A 22,549-nucleotide genomic window follows, 5' to 3' on the forward strand; every position below is an offset into this window, starting at 1 on the left:
TAGTGAGCAAATTATGACGCTGTAAGTTCGTAAGTTTATTCCTTTATGACACGTATATAACACGGCTGGAAAATGTAAAACAAAATCAATAAAGTGTATAAGGGTGCGAATGAGAAAAACGCGCGCAATCATTGATCGCCCTCGATGGCCACCTCGACGACCGCCTTACGATAGAATGCACCCTCCGACACGTACTGCTTTAGCGTATTGCCCACAAAACTGTCCAGGGCCGCACACTGGGACAGCTTCTTTATCACATCGTACTTGAACTGCGCAACATTAACGTCGTTGTCCATCCGGCGGTTCAGCAGCAGCTCGGAAAAGCCGGCAGTGTTCTGGAAAAACAGCTGTCCCCAGCGATGGTCGATGATGACCGAGAGCAGCTTCAGCGCGGCCATCTTTATGTTGGGGAACGGAACCTTAAACAGTTCCTGCACCATATCGAGATGGTTGCTTTCCGTCATGGTTTCGTACCACTCCTGGGTAATGGTTCTAGGGGACGATAGAGCATTTAGTTTCTCCAAGCAAACGAACGAACGTTCGGTGTTTTGCTACTTACGAGATCATGTTGTCAATCGGTTCGCTGCCGCCCGAGAGCAGATTGGTCAGGCATTCGATCAACCGGACCTTGTAAGCTTCCAGCGTTGAGTGCAGCACGCCCGGGAACTCCTTCAGAAACTTTTCCATTTTGAGCTTCTGGTAATTTAGGAAAACTTTTCCCTCACTTGACGAGCCAACCATGCCTGGGAGTGATCGACAATTCAAAATTATGCGCCCTTTTATCGAACAATCGTCATTACAGCTTACCCAGACAGTCGTATGCGATGGCCATCAGCATCGGATCTTCGGGTGATGTCATGTCGAACATAAACGTGACCCATCCCGGATGGCGAGCGAGAAACAGGGCTGGCTGGATCAGTGCCGCACTGGCAAGGAACTTCAGCGCATTTGGTAGCACAAACCGAACGTACGGTGTTACTTTGTCCGGAACGAAGTTGGTGCACACCTTCCGGAACAGATCGTGCGCCTCGACGTAATCGTAACCTTCCTTGGTGGCAAGCAATTGCGTCAAAATCTGTAAAACGCTCGTCTGCAGCAGCACGTCATCCTTCTCCAAATCGATCAACGCGCGTGCAATGATCGGATCCGCCAGCTGTAGGTAAGCCGGATGTGTCTCGAGAATTGTGCACACTATTTCATACACACGGCATCGAATGGTTTCGTCAAACTCCAGCACCGACACTAAATTCTTCTGTACGACCGGTTCGGTGAAGATTGGTGGCAACGATTTTACCAGCACAGTAAGCAGCGTGTTCACGTACACCTCCTTCATCGGGAGACAGTGCAGAATAATGAGCTGAATGTTGTTCGGGGATATTGCCGCCGAATGGTACACCATAGCGGCAGCTCCACGCAAACCGAACTGCTTCACCGTGTTCTTCGGATGGGTTAGACATCGTTCGATAAACTGATCAATCACAACCGATCCGTTGGGGAAAAACTCAAGCGCTTTGTCGTAGATAATGCGCGATGCTGTTGTGTGTTGATCGCTGGAAAAGATAAGCACAACCATCAGAACCCGGCTCGGTCCGCTCGAGACGTATCACGCTTACCTGTTTGCATCGGCCAGAAACTTGAACAGACCCTCGGAGCATAGCATAACCTCGTATATTTCCTGGTCTACATCGGCCAGCTTGCTCTCCAGCACGTCCAGACTGTTGGTGCGGGTCTCCTTAATCGCTAAATTACGCATTAAATGTTCCAACTGGTTCACATCCATGATTATTCGACGTGAATGTTCACTAAATGCAGGAATAAACAATTCGCAGCGACCAAAATACTCGTCATCGCCGCTGACAGCACGAACAAGGTTCGTATAGACAGGGTGTGACAATGTGATTTTTGGTGCATGAGCTGGAAACACGGATTGGGGATATCGTTGTGCAGTTTACTAATTCTTTTGTTTGAATTTTCGTGGAATTTTGGCTGAAATGATCCAAAACAAAAAACTTCGTGTTTACAAAAATATAGCCACTTCGTATTTACAACGAAATGCTATGGGATACACTGTATTTTATTTTTAAAAACACACTGTCAACAGCATTGGTTCAGACAGCTCTCCCACAGTGCGACATTATCGTTTCATTTGACAGCAATATCAAACGTAAACAACTAATTATCAAGCAAAAAAAAAGGCTCGTTCTGGTGCCCGTGCTCGTCATCGTTTTAGTTGAAACATATTTTAGGGTATTTTTTCTGTATAATAGCTTAATTTTGATTTGTATCGGCACTAGAGTAGTGTAGAAATACAAAATTGGTTAAATAGGACATCGCATCGGCGAGTTTGCCGCATATCTCGTCACTGTAGATTCAGATTAGTCAGAACAGTTGCTTCGTAACATTAACAGTGTTTGGCGGCCGGTTCCAACAAAATGATACACAGTCTGTTCATCGTTAACAGTAGCGGGTAATATACTGTAAAACAACTATCCCGCATTCAAACATCACTCAGTGCGGTTTTATCTTTCCCAGGGATGTGTTTCTGGAAAAACATTGGCGCAGCGTCGTATCACGCACCTGTGTGTCCTACTTTCTCGATGTACACCGAGAATCTGCCAACGTACGTAGTGCAACAGATGCGTTTCGTTTCAGTGGCCTAATAAAACTTTTCCCACTTTACAGAACGTCCCACCAGTGCTTTCCACCCCACACCATTACCTAGTTTCGATTCAACGCAACGGAATCTCACTTGTGGCCGCCTGTAAGCAAGAATTTCCACCACTGTTCGTCATCGAGTTCCTGCATCGGGTGGTGGACACGTTCGAGGACTACTTTTCCGAGTGTAATGAGAATGTCATCAAGGAAAACTATGTGATCGTGTACGAGCTGTTGGATGAAATGCTGGACAATGGGTTCCCGCTCGCTACGGAGTGTAATATACTGAAGGAGCTTATCAAACCACCGAACATTCTACGCACGATTGCCAACTCCGTCACGGGGAAATCAAAGTACGAGATTTTGGGTGATGATTCACTCGCGATGACGCTCTAATTTCAACGTTGCCCTGCTCTATTTCAGTATCAGCGGTACTCTGCCGTCGGGTCAGCTGTCGGCTATACCGTGGCGTCGGACAGGCGTCAAGTACACGAACAACGAGGCGTATTTCGATGTCGTTGAGGAGGTGGATGCTATCATCGACAAGAATGGTCAAACTATCTTCGCCGAGATTCAGGGCTATGTAGGAGCTTCGGTCATTCCACCAGAAATCAATCGGAATTCATGTCGGTTTCCTCAATTTTGCAGATCGATTGCTGCATAAAGCTCAGCGGAATGCCAGATCTGTCCCTTTCGTTCATGAACCCACGGCTGTTCGACGACGTATCATTCCATCCGTGCGTCCGTTTCAAGCGTTGGGAATCGGAGCGCATCCTGTCCTTCATTCCACCCGACGGCAACTTTAGACTGATGTCGTATCACGTCGGTTCCCAGAGCATCGTAGCCATTCCTATCTACGTGCGTCATAATCTCGTGTTGAAATCGGGTGAACAATCCCGGCTAGACATCACCGTTGGTCCAAAAACGACCATGGGACGATCAGTTGAAGGTAAATGACAATGCTTACAAGCAGGTAGAACAGCTGAAAGTAAAAACGAACCTGTTTTTCTATATGCTTTGCAGCGGTAAAGTTGGATATCTGCATGCCGAAAGCGGTAACAAACTGCTCGTTGGTAGTAAACCAGGGCAAGTACACGTACGACACGGTGAACAAAATTCTCCACTGGGACATCGGAAGGATCGATGCGGCCAAGCTGCCAAATATTCGCGGAACGGTAAAACACACTACTCAAAAGCCTGTGGCACGAATCTCTTTCTAATCTTTTCATCTTTTTCATCCTTCCAATAGGTTTCCGTGGCGTCCACTAACTCCACCCTCGAAACAACCATCGACAGGTGCGCCGAACTGGACGAATTAAATCCGACCACACCGACTAACTCTCTCGAACTCTGTTTATTTTTATCCCATCCAGAGTACATTTTACCATCTCCCAGATGGCGGTTTCCGGGCTGAAAGTGAACCGGCTGGACATGTACGGCGAAAAGTACAAACCCTTCAAAGGTGTCAAGTATGTGACGAAGGCAGGAAAGTTCCAGATTCGTATGTAAGCATCCCCGGAGTTCCGCGACGTTGCTATCCTTATCTGCTTTGAGCACAGCGAACAATGAAATTCAAAACCAACCAACCAACCAAGGTTCGAACCAATAGTTTTATTATCTTCATTTGCTCGGTGCGTTCGTTCGTATCGGTTTTGGTGTTTTTCGTGTGCAAAAAAAAGAAAGAAATTCCCTATAATCGGGCATAAATATGTGGCACATTAAGTTTGCTGGAGATTGTTTAAATATTTTAGGCTCGGAAACTGATACGATTGGCTGCAGAAGCTGCTGGCCTCGTCGTGCTGGGAAGGTGGTTTGTATGGGCCATAGAACTGTCCACCTCTCACCGGACCGGCGGGATGATGTGCATGGTGGTGGTGCTGCAGTTGTGATACGACCGGTGAAAAGATGGAGCTCAACGTGGAAAACGATAAGGAGTAGGGACCTGTGTCTGGCTTTTCTACACCAAACCCAAGCCCACCCGCTGACGGGATGGAGCCGGGATGGAAGAAATCGTCCGCTTTGGTGCTACTTCCACTGCCCGTTGTAGCACTGCGCTCGTTCCGGCGGAACTTTGCCCGTCGGTTCTGAAACCAAACCTGCGCAAAGGAGTGTTTCGAATGGTCAATGGTCGCTGTCGAGCTGCGCTGTTCCGAATACCATACCTGAACTCTTGCCTCACTAAGACCAACCTTGTTTGCTAGCTCTTCCCGCACGAACGCGTCCGGGTAGTGGGTCTTCTCGAATATTTTCTCCAACGCCGTCAGCTGGTTGGTGGTGAACGTCGTTCGATTGCGCCGGGGTTTCTTCAGCGAGCACGACTTTGACGCCCTGCTGTCGGATTTGCCGTGCAGACTATCGTCCAGATCTGTGTTTAAAGAGCAGAAGAAACAATTTTACTAACAACGAAATAGACACGTTTCCGGTGTTTTTAGCCGCGTGTCACTTGATATCGCAGGGCCCACTCAGTGGAACTCGGGCGACACGGGCGATTAATGTTTGCACTAATTTAATTTACCTAACATGCACAATTAACCACATCGCACCTACTGGCTGCTCCACAAGCTCGTTAATTTACACCCCAGCAAAAAAAAAAGATTAATCCGTTGCCGTTTCATTCTCATCGTTTTCCCCGTTCGGCGTGTTTTGCCATCCCAGTCATAACCCAGGCGGGCGGGCAGGGATCCGGCAGGTTCATCTTACCGTGCTTGTGGCACGCTTTATGTGTCACAACAAAAACCACAATCACGATGATTGACGGGCAAAGAAGCAGACGGAGCTAGCCCCTTTTTGAATCTTAGAAGATTTTCCGACGCCTCCGAAAGGAGGTGCAGATTGGGCAAGATCAACGGCACGGACATAAAATGATAAACAAACATAATCCGCTCTGTCCCACCCCGCCTTTTTTCCGATGATTGATGAGCACACGTTTAAGACACAGATTTTAAGCGAAACGTTGCCTTAAAATGTAATTAAAAATTTCATTTAAATGTTCCCGTCTATAATCAACACGTTTCGAGAAGGTATTTCACACGTCGACACGTAGCTTGACGGAACTAAAAATAAAGACATTATCCCCCGAGAAAAAAAAACCCTTTTTCTTCAAAAGCGCACAAGGGCATGGGAGCAGTAAAAAGGTCTCCAATTAAATAATTTACCTTCCCCACGATCGCTGTTCCACCCAGCATCAGCCTCAGCTGCACTTGCAGCTAGCCTCGTTAAAATGATCATGAGCCAGCGAGTGCGGGATCGCTCGGCTTTGAAGATCTTCTGCCTCAAGAACCTGCGCTGACTGGCTTGACTGACTGCTGGAAATCGGCTAGAGCGGAGACAGTTTGAAAGCGATACACATGACTTAATCCCAACAAATCAGATCATTTTACAACTCACCAAACCGTAACAACAGCCACTGCCACTCGACTGTGCGTGTGCATCATCTCTATTCTTGTTTGGCTTTTCCCCTCAGCAAGTCACCGAGCGCCGAGCTGGTGACGAGTTCCCGTCACTAGACGTACACCCGCTTTACCCCTCGACAACACACTTGTCCGTGCCGGCTTCGCTGCTCTCATTGCACGACGGTTGTCATTTCAGCGCGGTTCGCTTCAAACGAACCGAGATGCTGCACCACACACCACGCAGTGCGGGAAAAAAGGGTTTAAGGGCTTAAGAGAGAGAGAGCGCCAGATGAGCCGCCGGGATCAATGACGGATGGTGAGTTATGAGCGTTTGGGTTGCTCCAACTGGAAGCAATAAACAGGCGGGAAAGGGTTGCGAAAGCGTGGGTAACTTCTTTTTCGCCAAACGGTGAGACACTGTGCATAAAATGATGTATGAGAAAGGTTTCGCAATCGTAAAGTTGGCTCCATCCATCTGATGCGGTGATCTGTTGGTATGCTGACGATATTGTTCTTTGCCGAGAGACCCTGGCCATAGCATGTTGGAAAGTTGGTGCTAAACAACAGCACGGATAGGGTAATCGGTGAAGGATTCAAACGATCGAAGCCAAGGCTTCCTTTCGAGGACGTTAAGGACAAGCGACCAACTTGTTAGTTCAGCTGTATGTAGCTTGCATCATACATTAAAAGTTAACATCTGCCCTCTCAGACGCACCTTCTGAGTTATTGTCTACCGTATTTTAGTGGACAAGCCGCGACTAGAGGTAGCGATCTGTTCCGCAATTTTAAATCTGAATGATCAGGAGGAGCCTCTCGATCTTCAACCTGTTTTGTTTCGAGATTTAATTGATAAAACAACCAGAGGTGGATCAGCCTAGGAGTGAAAGGAGCGTCCGCTCGAACCTTGTCGGTTAGGGTAGCCCAGTCGCCGAGGCACATCCTGATGGTCTTACTCACAAACGAGTCACAATTAGTGGGGCCTAAACTGCCATTCCGCTCAAGGCATCCAAAAACCTTGACCCGCCACTAAGTACAACCCCACTTTCGGGAGAGGTTCCTTAACTGCGTGGAGTTCAAATAACTGTTCCAAATCAATATGCTTCCATGCTTGCTACAAAAGACGATGAAAAATTGAGCATCATCCCAGCTTGGTGACAGGAATATCGCGGAAGAACCGCTTGGTATGCATAAAGTTTTTTAAGCAAGATCTTCATGTACTCAAGTTCATTATTTAGAATGAGGATCGGCTCAAATGAGAACTTTACCCAAGCCAGATGTGCCTTTCACCGTCCAGACTGCTGCCAATCCGATTCGAAAAGATAATCAAATATGGCTAAGACCAACGAGCAATGCGAGTCCTCATGATCAAAGCGAGATTTATCATAACTCACCGAAAAAGAAGCACAGAACGCTTAGTTATCTCAAAGTCTTGGAAATTATTCAACCAATTAATTGCAGACCCGCTATGGAATGTTAATAGAGGAATGAACAAGAACAAGGTGATTAGTAGGAACAACTGTTCGATACAGCAGCGACCATGTCACCCGTCGTTTCAGCACGCTTGTTGCCTTGAGGTTCACTTCCGCTTTAGAAGAAGACTTCCTTTTTTTTAGCTTCCCTTTCTTATGTTTCTGTATGTTTGTAGAAAGAGGTAACATAGTCAAGATGATCATCTTTTTTCGGCATGCTAATGTACTTCAATCCTTTCTGCCCTACTTGTACTGTGGAAAAGCCACTGAAGCAGATGAAGACGACACAGCGCAAGACGCAACAAGCGATCGCTACATGCATTTCCTTGTACGGCGGAAATGTAGCTCAGATGCATTTTTTCCTATGCACAAACAACTGGTGCACGTCTGTCGAAGGAAATTGCCACGTGCACATGAAAATAGAACTGTTGCCAATCTGTTGCCCGAATCGCTTCTCAAGCTGCGAATGGTTGCTATTTAAACTTTGAACCATAATTAGTCACACTTTGTTAATAAGATTCTTCATAATCATTTTTTAACTCGAATTTGAATATTATTTGTATTCAAACTTGCATCCGTGAGCTCTCCCATCTAGAGGGCCTTTTCTTTGTTTCCTTCTTGTTTTCCACCTCGCAAACAACCACGGTGGCACCGAGAACGGTATGACAAGACGATGCTTGTGTCACTGCTGCTGCATCCGCGCATATCCTCGTAACCGAAACCGACATCTCTTCACGTAGTCTGGGCAGGAACGACGCACGACCAAACACAACGGCCAAGAACGCGGGCCCGAAACGGTGATGGTGGGAGGTTGCTGTGATATTATGGCTGAATTATTTTTGGAACAATCAATCCCAATTACGACGGAAGCCTGTTGAAATGTCCTCCACTTCTAACTTCCCCCCTACACACATGTCACCCTCCACGAGCACACGGGGCGCTGGTATCCATTTCAAAGGAAAAGATAAATTTTTCCACACACGCTCGCGCGTCGCACTTTTTTACTGCTTTTCCTCGGGCGGGTGGGTTAGCCCGAAAGGGTAAAAACATGTCCCGCTCGCACGAGTCGAACGATTTACTTTGCTTTAAAAAGAAGGGTTTGAGAATAAAAAAGCAATTCTTTATACAAAAAAATATGTGTAATTGCATAAGTTTAGGCGCATCGCAGTGAAGCACTCTGCAGCTGCAAGCAAGGGGAAAAAACATTTCCGGGAGCCAGGGAAAAGCAAAGCACGCGATCGTGTGTGCCGTTTGAAATATAATAATGATCGCGCGACAATGCTCACCTCCTACGTGATCGCGGGTTTCCCTCCTTCCCCACAAGTTTTCCGGGCCTTTCCTTCTTGGAAAAGGTAATAAATGAGTTTTAAATATGCTCTCGTGCTCCGCAGCAGCAGACTGATTGATTTTCGGAAAACTCGTTCATTTTCCCTCTGGATGCGTTTCGGTTCGTCGATATAGGTTTATGTTCCAGAATCCAGCTAACCCAGAGTGCGAGTGAGACCGACTCCAACACAACTCCGGCCCCTAAAATAAGGCATAATCTGCAACGCCACGGTACGGTGCCTACGACCGGTGTGTGACGCAAAGTCATTCGCGTAAACGTCATATCTGTTCGTTCGGAAATTAACATGCCAACCGCAATTAGTAGCGATCCGGTCGTTCTCCCACCGCTCGATGACAACCACAGCCCAGATTAGTCGAAGCCGTTGCTGAAAAACATGATCGTCGTTTGCCAGATGTTTACGCATGTTCTCCCAGCTTCATCCTCGTCCGCAGCAACATGAATCTTGCGAGACATGCTTCGTGATCGTGTACGGGAGGTTGTAAATTATATCTCGTTACTATTATCACGAAGCACCTTTACGATTGTACGGGAAGATTCTACCAACTACAATGTTTTACCAGAAAAAAATCTAATAGCGTAAGAATGTAGAAATATCAAAAGAAAATGCTTCTCTGTCGAGACAGTCCACTTGCACAATCGCCACACTCTGGCTTATGCTATGAGGTTGAAGCATAGTTTGGTTGCATTACTTTCAGAATGACCGGTGAAGCTAATTTTGTTTCAAATGATTGGCATATTAAGATTCCAAAACAACAGGTTTAGCGACGGGCGTCCACCAGATACCTTCTTTGGAAAGACATCTTGTCGTCCAAAAGACTGGATCGAGCTTAGAGCCTTGAGGATCAGATTTCCAAGTTATCAACATCCATAAAAAAGCAGTACAATGTCTTCTGGCACCCTCTCGAACACTTGATAGAGCACTGTGTATACTGAGGATTCATAGGAGTAACGACAGTACAGACCAACTATCATACTTCTCCACAATCATAAACTTTGATTAGACAAAAATTTGGGAGGCTTTTATCAGAAGTTTACTCCTTGATGACAATAATCTTGTAACAAGTACACAACACTATTTAACCGAGCATGCCCGGGATAAGGCTAAATACCAGGGAGGAAATGCCTTGGTAATTTCTTTGTGAATTTTTTGTTTTTGAGATTTGTATTTCGTCAGCACATGCAGTGCTGACAATACGGCTCCTAGCCGTGATAATTAATAAATAAATAAAAATACACAACACTATTTTCTAGGAGCTCCACTGAGCATTTAACACAGGGGACCAAACTCTTCTTCGAGGGGCTCTTGATATTACTTATCCTTAGAACTTGGATTAGACGGCGCCCCTTTGTAAAAGGCCACATTGGACGTGGCCACTTTGGAAGACGACAACTCCTAAACCCTAAGGATAACCAAAATATAGGGCGACTCTGCTATCAAATTACTCGAAAGTCAGAGAAATTCCTATGCATCCAAAAAATGAAGGAAAATGTAAATTAAAAATGTGAGTTGTGACCTCCACTTACCGTCTTTATCTGTCGACACTGCAATGGATGAGTCCGTCGGTAACAGCGCACCACCAGCACCAGCGCCAGTATCCGATGTACTCGACGAACTGTTCAACTGCAGCAAATTGCTCATCAAGAATCGATCCTTGACACCATGCCGGACTTTCTTATCCACAGTCGACGGTATAGAGCCGTTCAATCCAGCCGTTCCATCACCTTCGATCGTTAAACCACCGAATCCAAGCTCCACATTGCTTCCTTCGTAGATCAGCGAGGATCGATGATGATCGGACGCCATTAACCGATTGCCGCCGATGAAAGGATGATGTCCAAGCTCACCGGTTCCACCACTTGGCGTGTAATATCGACCGATGGTTGGATCGGAGGACATGGACGGAGACACATTGTTACAATTGGACACGATCACTTTACTGCTGCTCTGGTCACTAGCACTTCCACCCAGCACAGGAAGATCACTGTTTGGACAACCCGGCGGTACATCGTACCAAGCACTACTCCCGGGCGGTGGTGGTTTGTTGTGAAACTGTTCTTGTGGTGGTCCACCGGCTGCACCTTCCAGGATGCAATTGGAAGCTCCCGGATCACCGTAAGGCCCGGCTGTCACTGATGCACCGTAGCAATTCATCGCTTTTATAATTCGCCGTCGCCCAATTTCATTCGAAGAGCATCCTTTTTTGCCTAAACTAAACGGTCACACACACGCGCACACACACACACTTTTCGCTTCTCATTACACTTCCATCACGCCAGAGCCACGGCATGCATTTGGCAATCACTTCAGAACATTAATAAGCTAATTATTTAATTTCTTAATTGTGTTACACACTTGTTCACTCCCTTCTGCCGGATCACACACACACACACACAGTCACAGTCACGCGACCATTTCGCCACACAAAACATTTCCACTGGTTATGCACTTCCAACGCACTGCTGCGGCTGCTGCACTTCCCTGGTTCGCGGTACTATCCGACTCGATCGCAACATAATCCGGTGTGTCTGCTTAGTTCAATCCTCTTTCGATAATTAAAATCAAATGTGTTGCAGTGGTTATTTATTTTTAACAAGCGACTTTGCGGCCGTGTACACTGGCTAAAATCGAAGTGCGTACAGCTTTCTAAACGGATGATTTTATTCCAACTGCTTTTCGAAGCTTATTTTGGATTGAATCCCCAAATTTTATTTTTACTCCCACTTCAATTATCTTGAATTTTGTATCTTTTGTTAAAATTAGGCGTTAAAATGTGTTTACACATTGTAATGCGTTGCGCGTGTACGCAAAGTGAATTTACCAACTGTACCGCTTTGACGCTGCGATTGGCCAACCTGAAAAGTGGGCGGAGCTACAAAATAATACATTAACATAAGAAAAACTTTGCTTTCAAGGGGGTCTGTAATCATTTTTCGCAACAACTTTTCTAATTAAACACTTTCAAGATCATGTTTCGCATTTAATTAAGCGAAGTGTTTGAAAGTGGGCTTTGAAAATTCAACTTATTTTCTCAATACTTCTCATGATCGCGATGGAGAATCGGTTGCGGATGTAGGCTAAGCTGGACATGTAATTCTTTTATTCTTTTTCCTAAATAGTGGACATCGAACAAGATTCACATTTAGTCGAAATTGCTTTTAATTTGTGGCCTAAGCTGTGGCTGAATTTTGAGTAACACCGGTACGATTTATTTAATGAGAATGTACCTTCTTTATCATTTCTAGCTAAGCTGTTTTGATTTAGAATGGATACTAGCGGTTTAGGTTTTTTTGATGTTTTGTTTTGATTAACTTTTATAGCTCAATTTTAGATACGCCGAGAAAGTTGTATTTGGTGCCTCCAATGATATGAATGATTAATTTTGTTACCCTTTTACTGTGGTTGTAATTTTTAATTCGAAACTTTTATTATTACATGCAGTTATGTTTCTTTTTTCTCTCTTGCGTTTCTTCTTGTATACGATTGAATATTAATTAAGTATTCCGTAGTCAGTGACGGTAAAATGGCAACAATCGGGTTGATAACAACGGGGTTTGTGATCATAGGAACTAATAAAACAAACGGAAGCAAACCAACCGACCATCACATTTGCCTACTAACAACTCTCCTTCCGTCAGGCAGTAAATACAACAAGTGTTAACAATCTTTACTCTTCCGTTTTCTTGCCTTTAAATATAGTTTCCCTCTTTATCTGCTATCTAATCTTTGACGAGTGAAAGACTTTCAATAAATACAGCTATATATTGACGTGTTTAGCACAAAGGTTGAGGAGCGGCTTTTTTAAATCGAGGTAAGTTATTTATATTGTTTAACAGTTATACTTTTGCACCAAGTGAAGGAATTTCAATCGAGTGGAGAAAATCGAAAGACACATGTAGATGTTGTAAAAACGCACACATACACACACGCACAGTCACACACTAAGCACATCAAGATATAGTGGCAGTTCGTATAATTATTCTAAAAGTAAAAACCATTTCCCATTTAAGTATCACCCCCATAACGTTAAATAGTCTAACAATTATCTAAGCCCAAAACATTGTCAATCGGCAACATGATAATCCTAAACCTATTCCATAGGATATCCAGAGCGGGAAAGAATGTAAACAGTAGCGTATAGCGAGGAATGGTACTTTTGTGTTCGATGATCCATCGATCGTCTTTTACGAGAATGGGAAGCAATGGAATTGTAACCTACTTGCTTAATTGAATTTCGGGACGATCAATCCTTGCATCATGTCGAAGCTGTTACCATCCGGATGCACCGATACCGTTTCACCGGACGGTTGTTTCTTGACCAGCAGAAACCCATACTCATCGATCCCTACGATTGTGCCCTGCAACGACTCACCTTCCGTGCCGATCATGCTAATTTCTGCATCCTGATGCAACCAGTGCCGATAGTATTCCTGCTGCAGCACCTCAATCCCTTCGCTCTGCACTCGATCGTACAGTTCCTCCAGCTTGTTGAAGATAAGGGCAAACGTTTTCTCGTACGAAAGCAGCGGCAGCTTGGTGGAGTGTTTCTCATTGTACTGAGTGATAACATCGTTTAAGCAGAGCGTTGGTTTGCTGTTGCTCAAATTAAATCCAACACCAACGTTCACGATGGCAACAGTGGCGTCAACCTGCGTGTTGAAAATGCTTCCGCCCAGCTTTGATGCGCCGTACGCGTAGATATCGTTTGGCCATTTGAGACCTAAATCTAGTTTCTGTAAGCATAGAAAAGAGTGATAAAAATTACCATCACTTAACAAAACAAAAAAAATTGTTTTCATTCAACCCTATTTGGGCCGATTTTGTACCCTGCTGTGCTACTGTCCTACACTTTCAACTCCTCGACTCGCTCTCCCGTAAACGCGCGTCACAAAATTACCACCGTGACAGCTGTTTGACGTGCCGAACTGGTTTGACAGCGAAAAAATTCATTGATTTTTTCGGAAACCAAAAGTGTCCCCAGGAACGAACAAACGACGACGACGCAAACAAATTCCACCAAAAAGTTCCCATTTTTCACGGCCGACTGCGCGCGTGTTAGGGTCGGTGCAATAATTTCCCGCTGGCGCTTCATTCATTGGCGCCCCGCGTGCACTGGTGGGCGCCAGTTGTTCAACAGCAAAGGTCGATTGCCGTGGCCGGTGGAGACGGTCAAGGCGCAACTTGCTGCACCATCACTGCTGGCTGGCTGGCTGGCTGATATTGTGTGTGAACGAACGGTTTGTGTGTGAGCAGCACACTGCAGATTTTCCGCTGCATTTTCATCACGTATCGATTTCCTGTGTCTGCCAGCACCCAATGCTTGTGCACGATGGTCGAATTGTTGCCATTTAGGAGGATCTTCCTAGCTGTGACACGAAACGCGACGATGTGTTGTGTGCTGAAGAGATGAAGTGTTTTCCCGGTAGCAATAGTAGCCAAGAACGACCTCCTTCTCCTCCTCCTTCACGGGCTGTCGGTGAGGGTAGGGGACGACGACGACAAACACGACGGATGTCCAGTGTGTTGGCGCTGGATCCGTGCAGTAGACGACGACGATTGCATTTCACTGGACGAATTTGGTCGCCCGCGCGGCCGGGGCAAGGTTTCGCTTCGACCGCAGCACCACCACCGGCGGCAGCAGCAGCATGATGATGGCCAACAATAATTCCGGTGAAGTGAAGACAGCAGCAGCCGCACCACCACCACCACCGAGTGATGGCGGCGGTGGTGGTGGTGGTGGCGGTGGGGAAGAAAGTGCGAGTGACGGTGCTGGCAGCGGGGGAGGAGGGGACAGCAGTGAGGTGAATATCCGGCGGGGGCTGGACGTGATACAGAGCATGATCGATATATCGGCCGATCGGCTCGAGGGCTTGCGAACGCAGTGTGCGACGAGCGCCGAACTGACGCAGCAGGAAATCCGCACGCTCGAAACGAAGCTGGTGAAGCTGTTTTCCGATCTGTTGATTACGAAATCGAAGCTTCCGGAGCGGCTGCCCGCCCGGGGTTTGCCCGCAACCGGAAACGAACTCAAGCAATGGCTCAGAGTTGTTGGTAAGTTCGGGATCCGTTTTTTACAACTATGCGTCTCATCCCTTTTGTCCTCTTTCCGTTCTTCCTTTTTGCACCAAGGTCTGAGCTGTGCATCACTTAATGCTGTGATACAACAGGTCACCACGCTGGAAGGACTGCTCGAGAAGGACGAGCGAGAGCTGCGGACAATCATGGGCAACAACGTGTACGTCCGGGAGGAGGAAATTAAGCGGCTGACGCGTGCCTGCGGCAATCTGCGACGGTGCCGCGAACATCTCGAACTGCCCGCCTCCGACGGTGGTGGCCGAAAGGGCACGGAACCGCACGATCTCTTCTGGGATTCGTGGGACCGTCAGCCAGCCTGCCATCGAACGTCACCTCGCGTCAACCGGTCGTTGGGTGGAAGTAAAGCCACCGCCAAGCATAATGCCGCCGCCGCCTCGGGAAGCTACCATAATCAACGCCATCATAACAATGGGCCCACTGAATCGACACACGCTACCAACACAAGCCCCCAGACGGAGGACGGCAGCATGCAACACGAAGGAGGACTGCTGAATCCGCAGCACGCGATCTCACCGGACGAGGCTTCCACCAGTGGCTGCACCCCTTCGCCATCGCCACCGAACTCGCCCTCGAACGTGTTGCTACACAACAAGCAGAATCGGCGCGGCTTTCCCACAACGCCACCGCCGAGAAAGAAACACCAGACGGCACTCCTATCGTATGCGTCCGCTTCCTCTTGTTCCCCGGTGACGGCATCATCGTCGACCGTTTCGACTGTGGCCAGTGGTACGAACAACACCACCAGCACATCCAGTTCTGCGGCGTGTTCGGCCGCTGAAGCCGCCAACACGGCGCTAACCAAATCCAAGTCGCATGAATCGCAATTCGGAAGTCAGCAGGCTGGTGGTGGGGGCGGTGGTAGCGGAACTGGAGGTGTTACCAGCGGAGCCAACAACAACAACAGCCACGCAAATAACAACAACAACAGCATAAACCACATTAACAACAACATTCCATCGACGGTGGTGTCGCTTGGCGAGGGTTCTCTCACAACCACCGCCAGCGCGACCAGCAACGGAGGTTCCGGAGGCACGTTCGTGTCCCAGCAGCAGCAACGGTTGATGGGAAATGGAAGTGCGAACCGGATGGGGACGTTTCCTCGCAGCCGACTACACACCGAACCCACCATCACGGGTAGTGGCGGTGGCGTTGTTGGTGGAACCAGCAGCGTCCTCAGCACCAGCGGTGACCATCACCAGCATCACCATCATCAGCCACCCCAACACTACCATCTTCACTATCATCATCACCTGCAGCAGCAACAGCAACAGCAAGGAGTTGTCGGAAGTACCGGAATGTCCCCGGAATCGGGTGGCGAATACTGTGGCACCGGTGATCCGGGTGTTCCCCCTCATCCGACTGGGGGTGTCGGTATGATCTCCTCCTCCTCCTCCGCCTCCTCCGCCGTACCTCCAAAATCACCATGCACCCCGATCATCACACGCGGCATGGGCCACATGATACAGCACCGGTTTACGAAGAAGTTCAAGGTCACGAAGAGCACGTGCGATCTGTGCCTCAAGCAGATGTTCTTCGGCTTCAAGTGTACCGAGTGCAAGTACCGCTGCCACAAGGACTGCAAATCGAACGTACCGCCGTCGTGCGGACTGCCGCAGGAGTTTGTCGACGAGTTTAAGAAATCGCTTCAATCGGACACGCTGCTTCCGACAAGCGTTTCGCCCAACATTGGCCGCACTGGAGGGGGATCGGGCGGCGGCATGTACGGTGGAGGACGGGGCGACGGTGGAAAGACGGGGATGGTACGAGGACCGATGCACGCGATACACGCGTGTGGTGGCGGTCCGGACAGCAGTTCGGCCGGGTCGAGCTGCAACAGCTCATCGCCCTCGAGTCCCGCGCTCCTCTCGCTGCCGCCACAAACACCCGCCACGTCCAAGTATTCGCAGTTCAATTTTCCCGAGGTATCGAGCGGAGTGGGAGGACACGGTGGCATCACTGGCGGCAGCTCCGGCTCGACGACGACCATGATGATGATGGCGATGAGTGGAGGAAGCGATCGAAGCGGCGGAGGCATTACGATCGAAACACATCCGATCGGAGGCGGTGGTACGGGCGGACTGGGTGGAAGTCTGGGCAGCAGCGGCGTCTACACGATGGACGCAAGCGTCGAAATACCCAAACTACAGTTCTCGGACATTCCCGATCATAACGTGCCCGGCGGGGGCGAAGACAAAACCGGATCTGCCAGCGCGACGAGCACCGATTCGTCCTCCGATCGTACGCCGATCCGGCTCGACTCGACTGAAGAGCGCGACCACGAAAGCAGCTGGCCGCGGCAGAATTCTCTTTCGCTCAAAGAGTGGGACATTCCGTACGATGATCTACATCTGAAGGAAAAGATCGGCAACGGCCGGTTCGGCACCGTGCACCGAGCGCTCTGGCACGGCGACGTGGCCGTGAAGCTACTGAAGGAAGACTACGTGGCGGACGAACGCACGCTGGAAGCGTTCAAGCTCGAGGTGGCCACGTTCAAGAAAACGCGGCACGAAAATGTCGTCCTGTTCATGGGCGCGTGCATGAAACCGCCCCGGCTCGCCATCGTCACGTCGCTCTGCAAGGGCAACACGCTCTTCACCCACATCCATCTGCGCAAGGACAAGTTCAACCTGAACCGCACCACCCTGGTGGCGCAACAGATCTCGCAAGGCATGGGCTATCTGCACGCGCGCGGCATCGTCCACAAGGACCTCAAAACGAAGAACATCTTCCTCGAGAACGGCAAAGTGATCATCACCGACTTTGGACTGTTCAGCGCCACCAAGCTGCTGTACTGCGAGCTCGGTCTCGGCATCCCCGGCGGGTGGCTCTGCTACCTGGCACCGGAGCTGATGCGCAACCTGACACCCTACCGACCCATCGAGGGCGATCTCCCTTTCTCGAAAGCCTCGGACATCTACGCATTCGGCACGGTTTGGTACGAGCTGCTGTGCGGTGAGTTCCCGTTCAAATCGCAACCGGCCGAATCGATCATCTGGCAGGTGGGACGCGGCATGAAGCAAACGCTGGCCAATCTGCAGGCATCGCGCGACGTCAAGGACATACTGATACAGTGCTGGAGCTACCATTCGGACGATAGGCCCGACTTTGCCAAACTGCTCACGCAGCTAGAACGACTGCCGAAGAAACGGCTTGCCCGGTCACCTTCCCATCCGGTGCAGCTGTCCCGGTCGGCAGAATCGGTCTTCTAGAGGGAGACAGCCACAAGAGCGATAGCTCCAGCCCAGCTACTTCGGGACAGGTGTGGTGAGATTATTATAAAGGACAAAACTAAATAAATATAGGGACGAGTGTAAGGATAGGAAAGCAGTGCAGGCGAAGGACAGGAGTTGCCAGTGTTACACGAGGGGGAATACTCGCAAAACGGTTACGATAAAATAGTCGAAATTACAAAAGCAACACACGAGCGACAGCGACGGAAAAGCGTGAGGGCGGAAGAACGGTGAGCGAATGACAACATAAGAACAAATTAATCACATCATTGGATCAGAGTTGTAATCTAAAATAGCTTCAAAGTTGAATAAAGTGTGACAAAAATACTACGAAATGAACTGCAACTGGTGCGGAGTGTTTGGGGGGAATGGAAGGGACCTCTGAGAAAGAGAATACTGCTGGGGGACACTTTTTCAGATCGCTCAACTCCTCAACGCTGACAGGCGACTGCACGAACATCATCGACGCTGGATGGCGGATCTTTACCAGAAACTACATGCTTCAGAGAGTCTGTTGACGATCGTCCCAGACTCGGCAGGGGCTTTCCAGATAACTTGGCTGGATCGAGCAGGGCACACAGATAACAGGTACAAAAATCGGATGCAATCGAATGCGTTACGGAAGTATACCAGCCAGCTCTAGCAGCGCATCTGCGTGATAGCCAAGCAATTGCCACCGTTTCCCTCCACGAGCGAATGAATAGTAGTGCAGTAAACACTCACCTCATATCCAGGCAGCGACAGTACGGCTGAAACTACCGAGATGGCCACAAGATGCTGCACTATCGGCAACCGTTGACCGAGCATGCTGCTCATCGGGATGTGTAGCTGGAGCGAAAACATGGCACAGCCCGGAGGACTTAACCACTGCAACAGGAAAATGCGTACGTAAAAATAGATTATCATTAAACAACAATTTTCTCTTGAGTTTTTGTCTCACCTGATTATTATTCCGTCCCTTTCCCTTGGTTTGGTAGCGTGCGATCACCATGAAGCCATGGGCCAAGGTCAGGTTGGACACGATCTGCATGGAGCTAGTCATGATCGGTGCGTAGATCCCGATGCGACCTACCTTGTGCGTTGTCAAGTTCTGTCGCGACAGGAATTTAGACACAATTTACAACATTTTCGCTCACGCTCATCGCTACTCATCGCTCACGATACCTACATCAAAGTATTCCACGGTGGAAAAATCTTCCGGACAGTGAAATATCATCACCGGCAGATGGGAGTCGGACGCCGGCGTTGTTGTACTGTCCCCTTTGCCACAAAACTGCAGAGTAAGTTCGCTTGTTTGAATTACATTCGGACGGCTCATGGTGCTTTTCAATGCTGAGAGCATCGCTACTTTTTCCTAGAAAGCAAACGAATGCATAAGTGGGCCACTTTCGTCCGCTTAGTCCATCTTGCTTAGCTACCTCATGCCTTCCCAGAAAGTAGGAATCTTTGTAGACAATCGTCTCATCGGAACTTCCACCCTTTTCGCGCAACTTTAGCCCGAACCGGCTTCCTAGCAGATCGCTCAATATTTCGTACCGCAGTTGGTTCGAGTTTTGCAGCGAGCTGTCCGCTCCGTCGATGTTGGACTGGAACAGTGACGGGTCCAGCTCAAGATGTATCTGAAAAGCACATTATCGATTGTGTGTGTGTGTGTGTTGTGAGCCTCTCGTCTCTCTCTCTCTCTCTCTCCTTCTTTGAATCCTACCTGAGAAAAGATGGCTCTGCCACCAGTTTTCCTGTTGTGAGCTTCCAGTATGCTGGGCGTATTCCACGTTTCCTCCTGTGCCAATATCTCCACCGCCAGGGTGTGCGGTTTTCCTTTGCGGTCAGTAACATCAACGTATCTTAAAAGAGGAACAAGCGTTACGGTTTCCAATTTACAGCTGCCAATTTACACGCCCGATACTCACGATATTGGCAGCAGCGTGGATGTTTCTTCCGATTCGAGCGAAAATTGCTTCTTGGCCGGAGACAGCTGATAGCAGAATATGTGATGCAGCATTTTGATCTGTTTCCATTTCCGGTACGAGAAGCTAACCAATTCACGCTCACGGATCTGCAACGAGGGAAAGCGGAAGCATGGTTTCGCTTTCGTTCACAAATCTTCCAACACACCCCCGGCGGGCCCCATACAAACATACCTCGGCAGTTTTCGAATCCGGCAGTATGATATCGAGCAAATCCGAGCACAAGCTAAACACGGTTCCACCGTGCAGGAAATAATCTAGCAAAATCTTTCGCACCTCCGTATCGAGCGTTCCGGCCACGATGATCAGTACCGTGCTTTGCTGCCAGCTGCTTGCCATCGCCTGCCCGGTGGTGATCGGATAAATGGTGTACGTGTTCGGTGCGAGCAGGTTGTTTAGCGTTGCGATAACGTACTCCATCGTTGAGCTACTATCGGAGTGGACTAGAATGTTCGGTGGTTTCGTTACAACGCCCGCCGGGCCCGTACCCAGCCTTAACCGGCTGGATGGGAACGAACTTTTACGCAGCGAGCGTATTGTCTTCGCTGTAGGTGGTGCTACGGTCGCTTCGCTCTTTGCCGTCAGTGGACTTGGCAGTAATGGTGGATTCGGGTTGGCTTTTAAGGGGTCTTCGGAAAGTTTCCCGGTTTCGTTAAGAGTTACCTCTTCCACAGTTGCTTTCGGTGGTTCCACAGTGGGTGTAGGAGAGTCTTTGGCATTGGTTACTGCTACTAGCAACGGGGGTGCTACTACGTCAGGCTTTTCGCCTTCATCGTTCACCATAGCAACGGTATTGCTGCATACGGTTAAATCTTTCTCAGCATCCTTCACCAGTTCTTCGGTTGTGCTTCGCGAAATAGTACGTTCTTCGGGTTCCTCTCCGGCGTCAGTGTGGCCGTGCCCATTTACGGAAGTTAGGCCATCGGTAAGATCCAGTTGCGATCTGTTGCGAGAATTGCTTCCGCTTGAAAGTAAATCGGCCCGGCTTTGACTAGAAAGTACAGTTCCATCCATCGCTTCTAAAGAAATCTGTAAAAAAAAACACACACATACATTTCCGATACGTGTCGTGTGTTTCTCGTCCCTTAACTTGCCCTTACCTTAATGTCATTGGATGAAATAATGTCCGGTTGTACGCCAACAGTTGGATAGTTCGGGGAGCGGCGGTCGTCCTCAAGCCGCTCAAGTGCAAGCAGAGCAGTTAGCCAAGAATCAGTGGCAAAACTTTCTTGGTGGATTTTCGATAGAGAGTCACTTGAAAAATGTGTGATGGATTCTCCGAACGGCATCGGCTCGCCCAATGTTTCAACACCTGCAAAGCAATACAAAAACGATGTCACATTGTGTGTGTCCTTTCGATGGGTCCTTCACTCTGCCGTACTTACTCTCTAACTGCACCAATTTCAATCGACCGGAGTCCAGATCAAATCGTCCACTTCCAAAGGTTGCCACGATTAGCTGAAACAGTCTTGTTGTATCAGTTTCAAGCAACACGTCCAATCTACGTGCATTCCTCCACGCTAAAACCCGTCCAAATCGGTTTAACATCACGGCGGACTCTTCTGCCTGATCCGATGAGCCTTCCGTCCTATTGGCCGAGCCTTCCAACGTTAAAATCAATTGAACGATGTCGTTGTTCAGATCGGTACCAGCACATTCGACGTGGGATTTCAATTGCTCCGGAACGTTGAACCAATCTTCAAGCGCGATCCGTCGCACTGGATACACAAGACAACCGCGTTGGTCAGGAAAATACCAGACACATGAGGACACGTTGGCAGCAGCTGAAGCATCGGGAGAGTCGAGTTCTGCAATCGAACCACCTGCACGTGAGTAGAAAACAATAGCACATTATCAATACACTTCATGATCGCACACTCGGAAACGATCGACACACTACACAACACAACACACACCATTGGATGTAGTGTAAAAGCTGACTGCGTAGCGATCGGTCAGTGTTTGCTTGATGCTATTTCTTATGGCTCTAAATCTGAACGAGGTACGAATGGTAATAGCGAAGTACATAAGTGTAAACAGCATAGTGCACGGGATTTGTGGTGCGCCTTTGAACGATTCAACGAGAAAACTTGAAGCAACAGACGGGGAAAGGATGAATGATAGTACGGGCGAGAGAATGCAGTTAATAGCTATGCTCCAAAAGACATGCGGAAAGAACGCTGTTAGGCCTATTATGGATGTTACTGTCGCCAAATTACTCGCTGGGGTGGGAAGGAGCTAGAACCTAGGATATCACACTGCTCTGAGGGCTTCAGGTTTTTTTATGGCCGTTCGATCCGTTCACGCAATAGGCAACCGATGACGAGATAACATTGTTTACATTTTAACCCACTGCTGTCACAACAGCTCCAGCACTGCAACTGTCAAAATCGT

The 22,549-nt window shown here is 48.4% G+C and overlaps 5 protein-coding genes across 8 annotated transcripts; 2 read left to right on the top strand and 3 right to left on the bottom strand.

Moving 5' to 3' along the window:
- Window positions 1–11: 11 nt before the first annotated feature.
- Window positions 12–1,871, bottom strand: LOC118505210 (26S proteasome non-ATPase regulatory subunit 5). Its single transcript, XM_036040718.1, has 4 exons — window positions 1,614–1,871; window positions 808–1,550; window positions 560–743; window positions 12–492 (listed from the first exon to the last, which is right to left on the bottom strand). The coding sequence occupies exons 1-4, from the start codon at window positions 1,778–1,780 to the stop codon at window positions 129–131; spliced, it is 1,458 nt and encodes a 485-aa protein (XP_035896611.1). The 5' UTR covers window positions 1,781–1,871; the 3' UTR covers window positions 12–128.
- A 279-nt stretch (window positions 1,872–2,150) lies between these two features.
- Window positions 2,151–4,263, top strand: LOC118505221 (AP-3 complex subunit mu-1). The gene is made up of 8 exons (XM_036040745.1): window positions 2,151–2,467; window positions 2,533–2,620; window positions 2,683–3,008; window positions 3,079–3,238; window positions 3,304–3,604; window positions 3,679–3,830; window positions 3,905–3,951; window positions 4,029–4,263. The coding sequence occupies exons 1-8, from the start codon at window positions 2,433–2,435 to the stop codon at window positions 4,162–4,164; spliced, it is 1,245 nt and encodes a 414-aa protein (XP_035896638.1). The 5' UTR covers window positions 2,151–2,432; the 3' UTR covers window positions 4,165–4,263.
- LOC118505216 (homeobox protein ARX-like) lies at window positions 4,247–11,872 on the bottom strand. Of its 3 annotated transcripts, none has more exons than XM_036040733.1 (3): window positions 10,389–11,872; window positions 4,845–5,020; window positions 4,247–4,751 (listed from the first exon to the last, which is right to left on the bottom strand). In XM_036040733.1, exons 1-3 carry the CDS (start codon window positions 11,014–11,016, stop codon window positions 4,374–4,376), a joined length of 1,182 nt encoding a protein of 393 aa, XP_035896626.1. In that variant the 5' UTR covers window positions 11,017–11,872; the 3' UTR covers window positions 4,247–4,373. The 3 variants fall into 3 exon arrangements, with proteins under 3 accessions (XP_035896626.1, XP_035896625.1, XP_035896624.1); XM_036040732.1 differs by having other exon boundaries at window positions 4,818–5,020; XM_036040731.1 differs by having other exon boundaries at window positions 4,247–5,020.
- Window positions 11,873–11,935: 63 nt separating this feature from the next.
- Window positions 11,936–22,512, bottom strand: LOC118505163 (biotin--protein ligase). Of its 2 annotated transcripts, none has more exons than XM_036040561.1 (11): window positions 22,072–22,512; window positions 21,541–21,978; window positions 21,256–21,467; window positions 20,330–21,184; window positions 20,099–20,244; window positions 19,894–20,032; window positions 19,607–19,807; window positions 19,357–19,542; window positions 19,129–19,278; window positions 18,912–19,055; window positions 11,936–13,595 (listed from the first exon to the last, which is right to left on the bottom strand). In XM_036040561.1, the coding sequence occupies exons 1-11, from the start codon at window positions 22,196–22,198 to the stop codon at window positions 13,086–13,088; spliced, it is 3,108 nt and encodes a 1,035-aa protein (XP_035896454.1). In that variant the 5' UTR covers window positions 22,199–22,512; the 3' UTR covers window positions 11,936–13,085. The 2 variants fall into 2 exon arrangements, with proteins under 2 accessions (XP_035896454.1, XP_035896453.1); XM_036040560.1 differs by having other exon boundaries at window positions 21,541–21,984; window positions 22,072–22,511.
- LOC118505155 (kinase suppressor of Ras 2) lies at window positions 13,777–18,527 on the top strand. Its single transcript, XM_036040548.1, has 2 exons — window positions 13,777–14,913; window positions 14,992–18,527. Exons 1-2 carry the CDS (start codon window positions 14,508–14,510, stop codon window positions 18,165–18,167), a joined length of 3,582 nt encoding a protein of 1,193 aa, XP_035896441.1. The 5' UTR covers window positions 13,777–14,507; the 3' UTR covers window positions 18,168–18,527.
- Window positions 22,513–22,549: the final 37 nt, after the last annotated feature.

This window comes from Anopheles stephensi, chromosome 2 (genome assembly GCF_013141755.1).
Source record: "Anopheles stephensi strain Indian chromosome 2, UCI_ANSTEP_V1.0, whole genome shotgun sequence".
Lineage (NCBI taxonomy): Eukaryota > Metazoa > Arthropoda > Insecta > Diptera > Culicidae > Anopheles > Anopheles stephensi.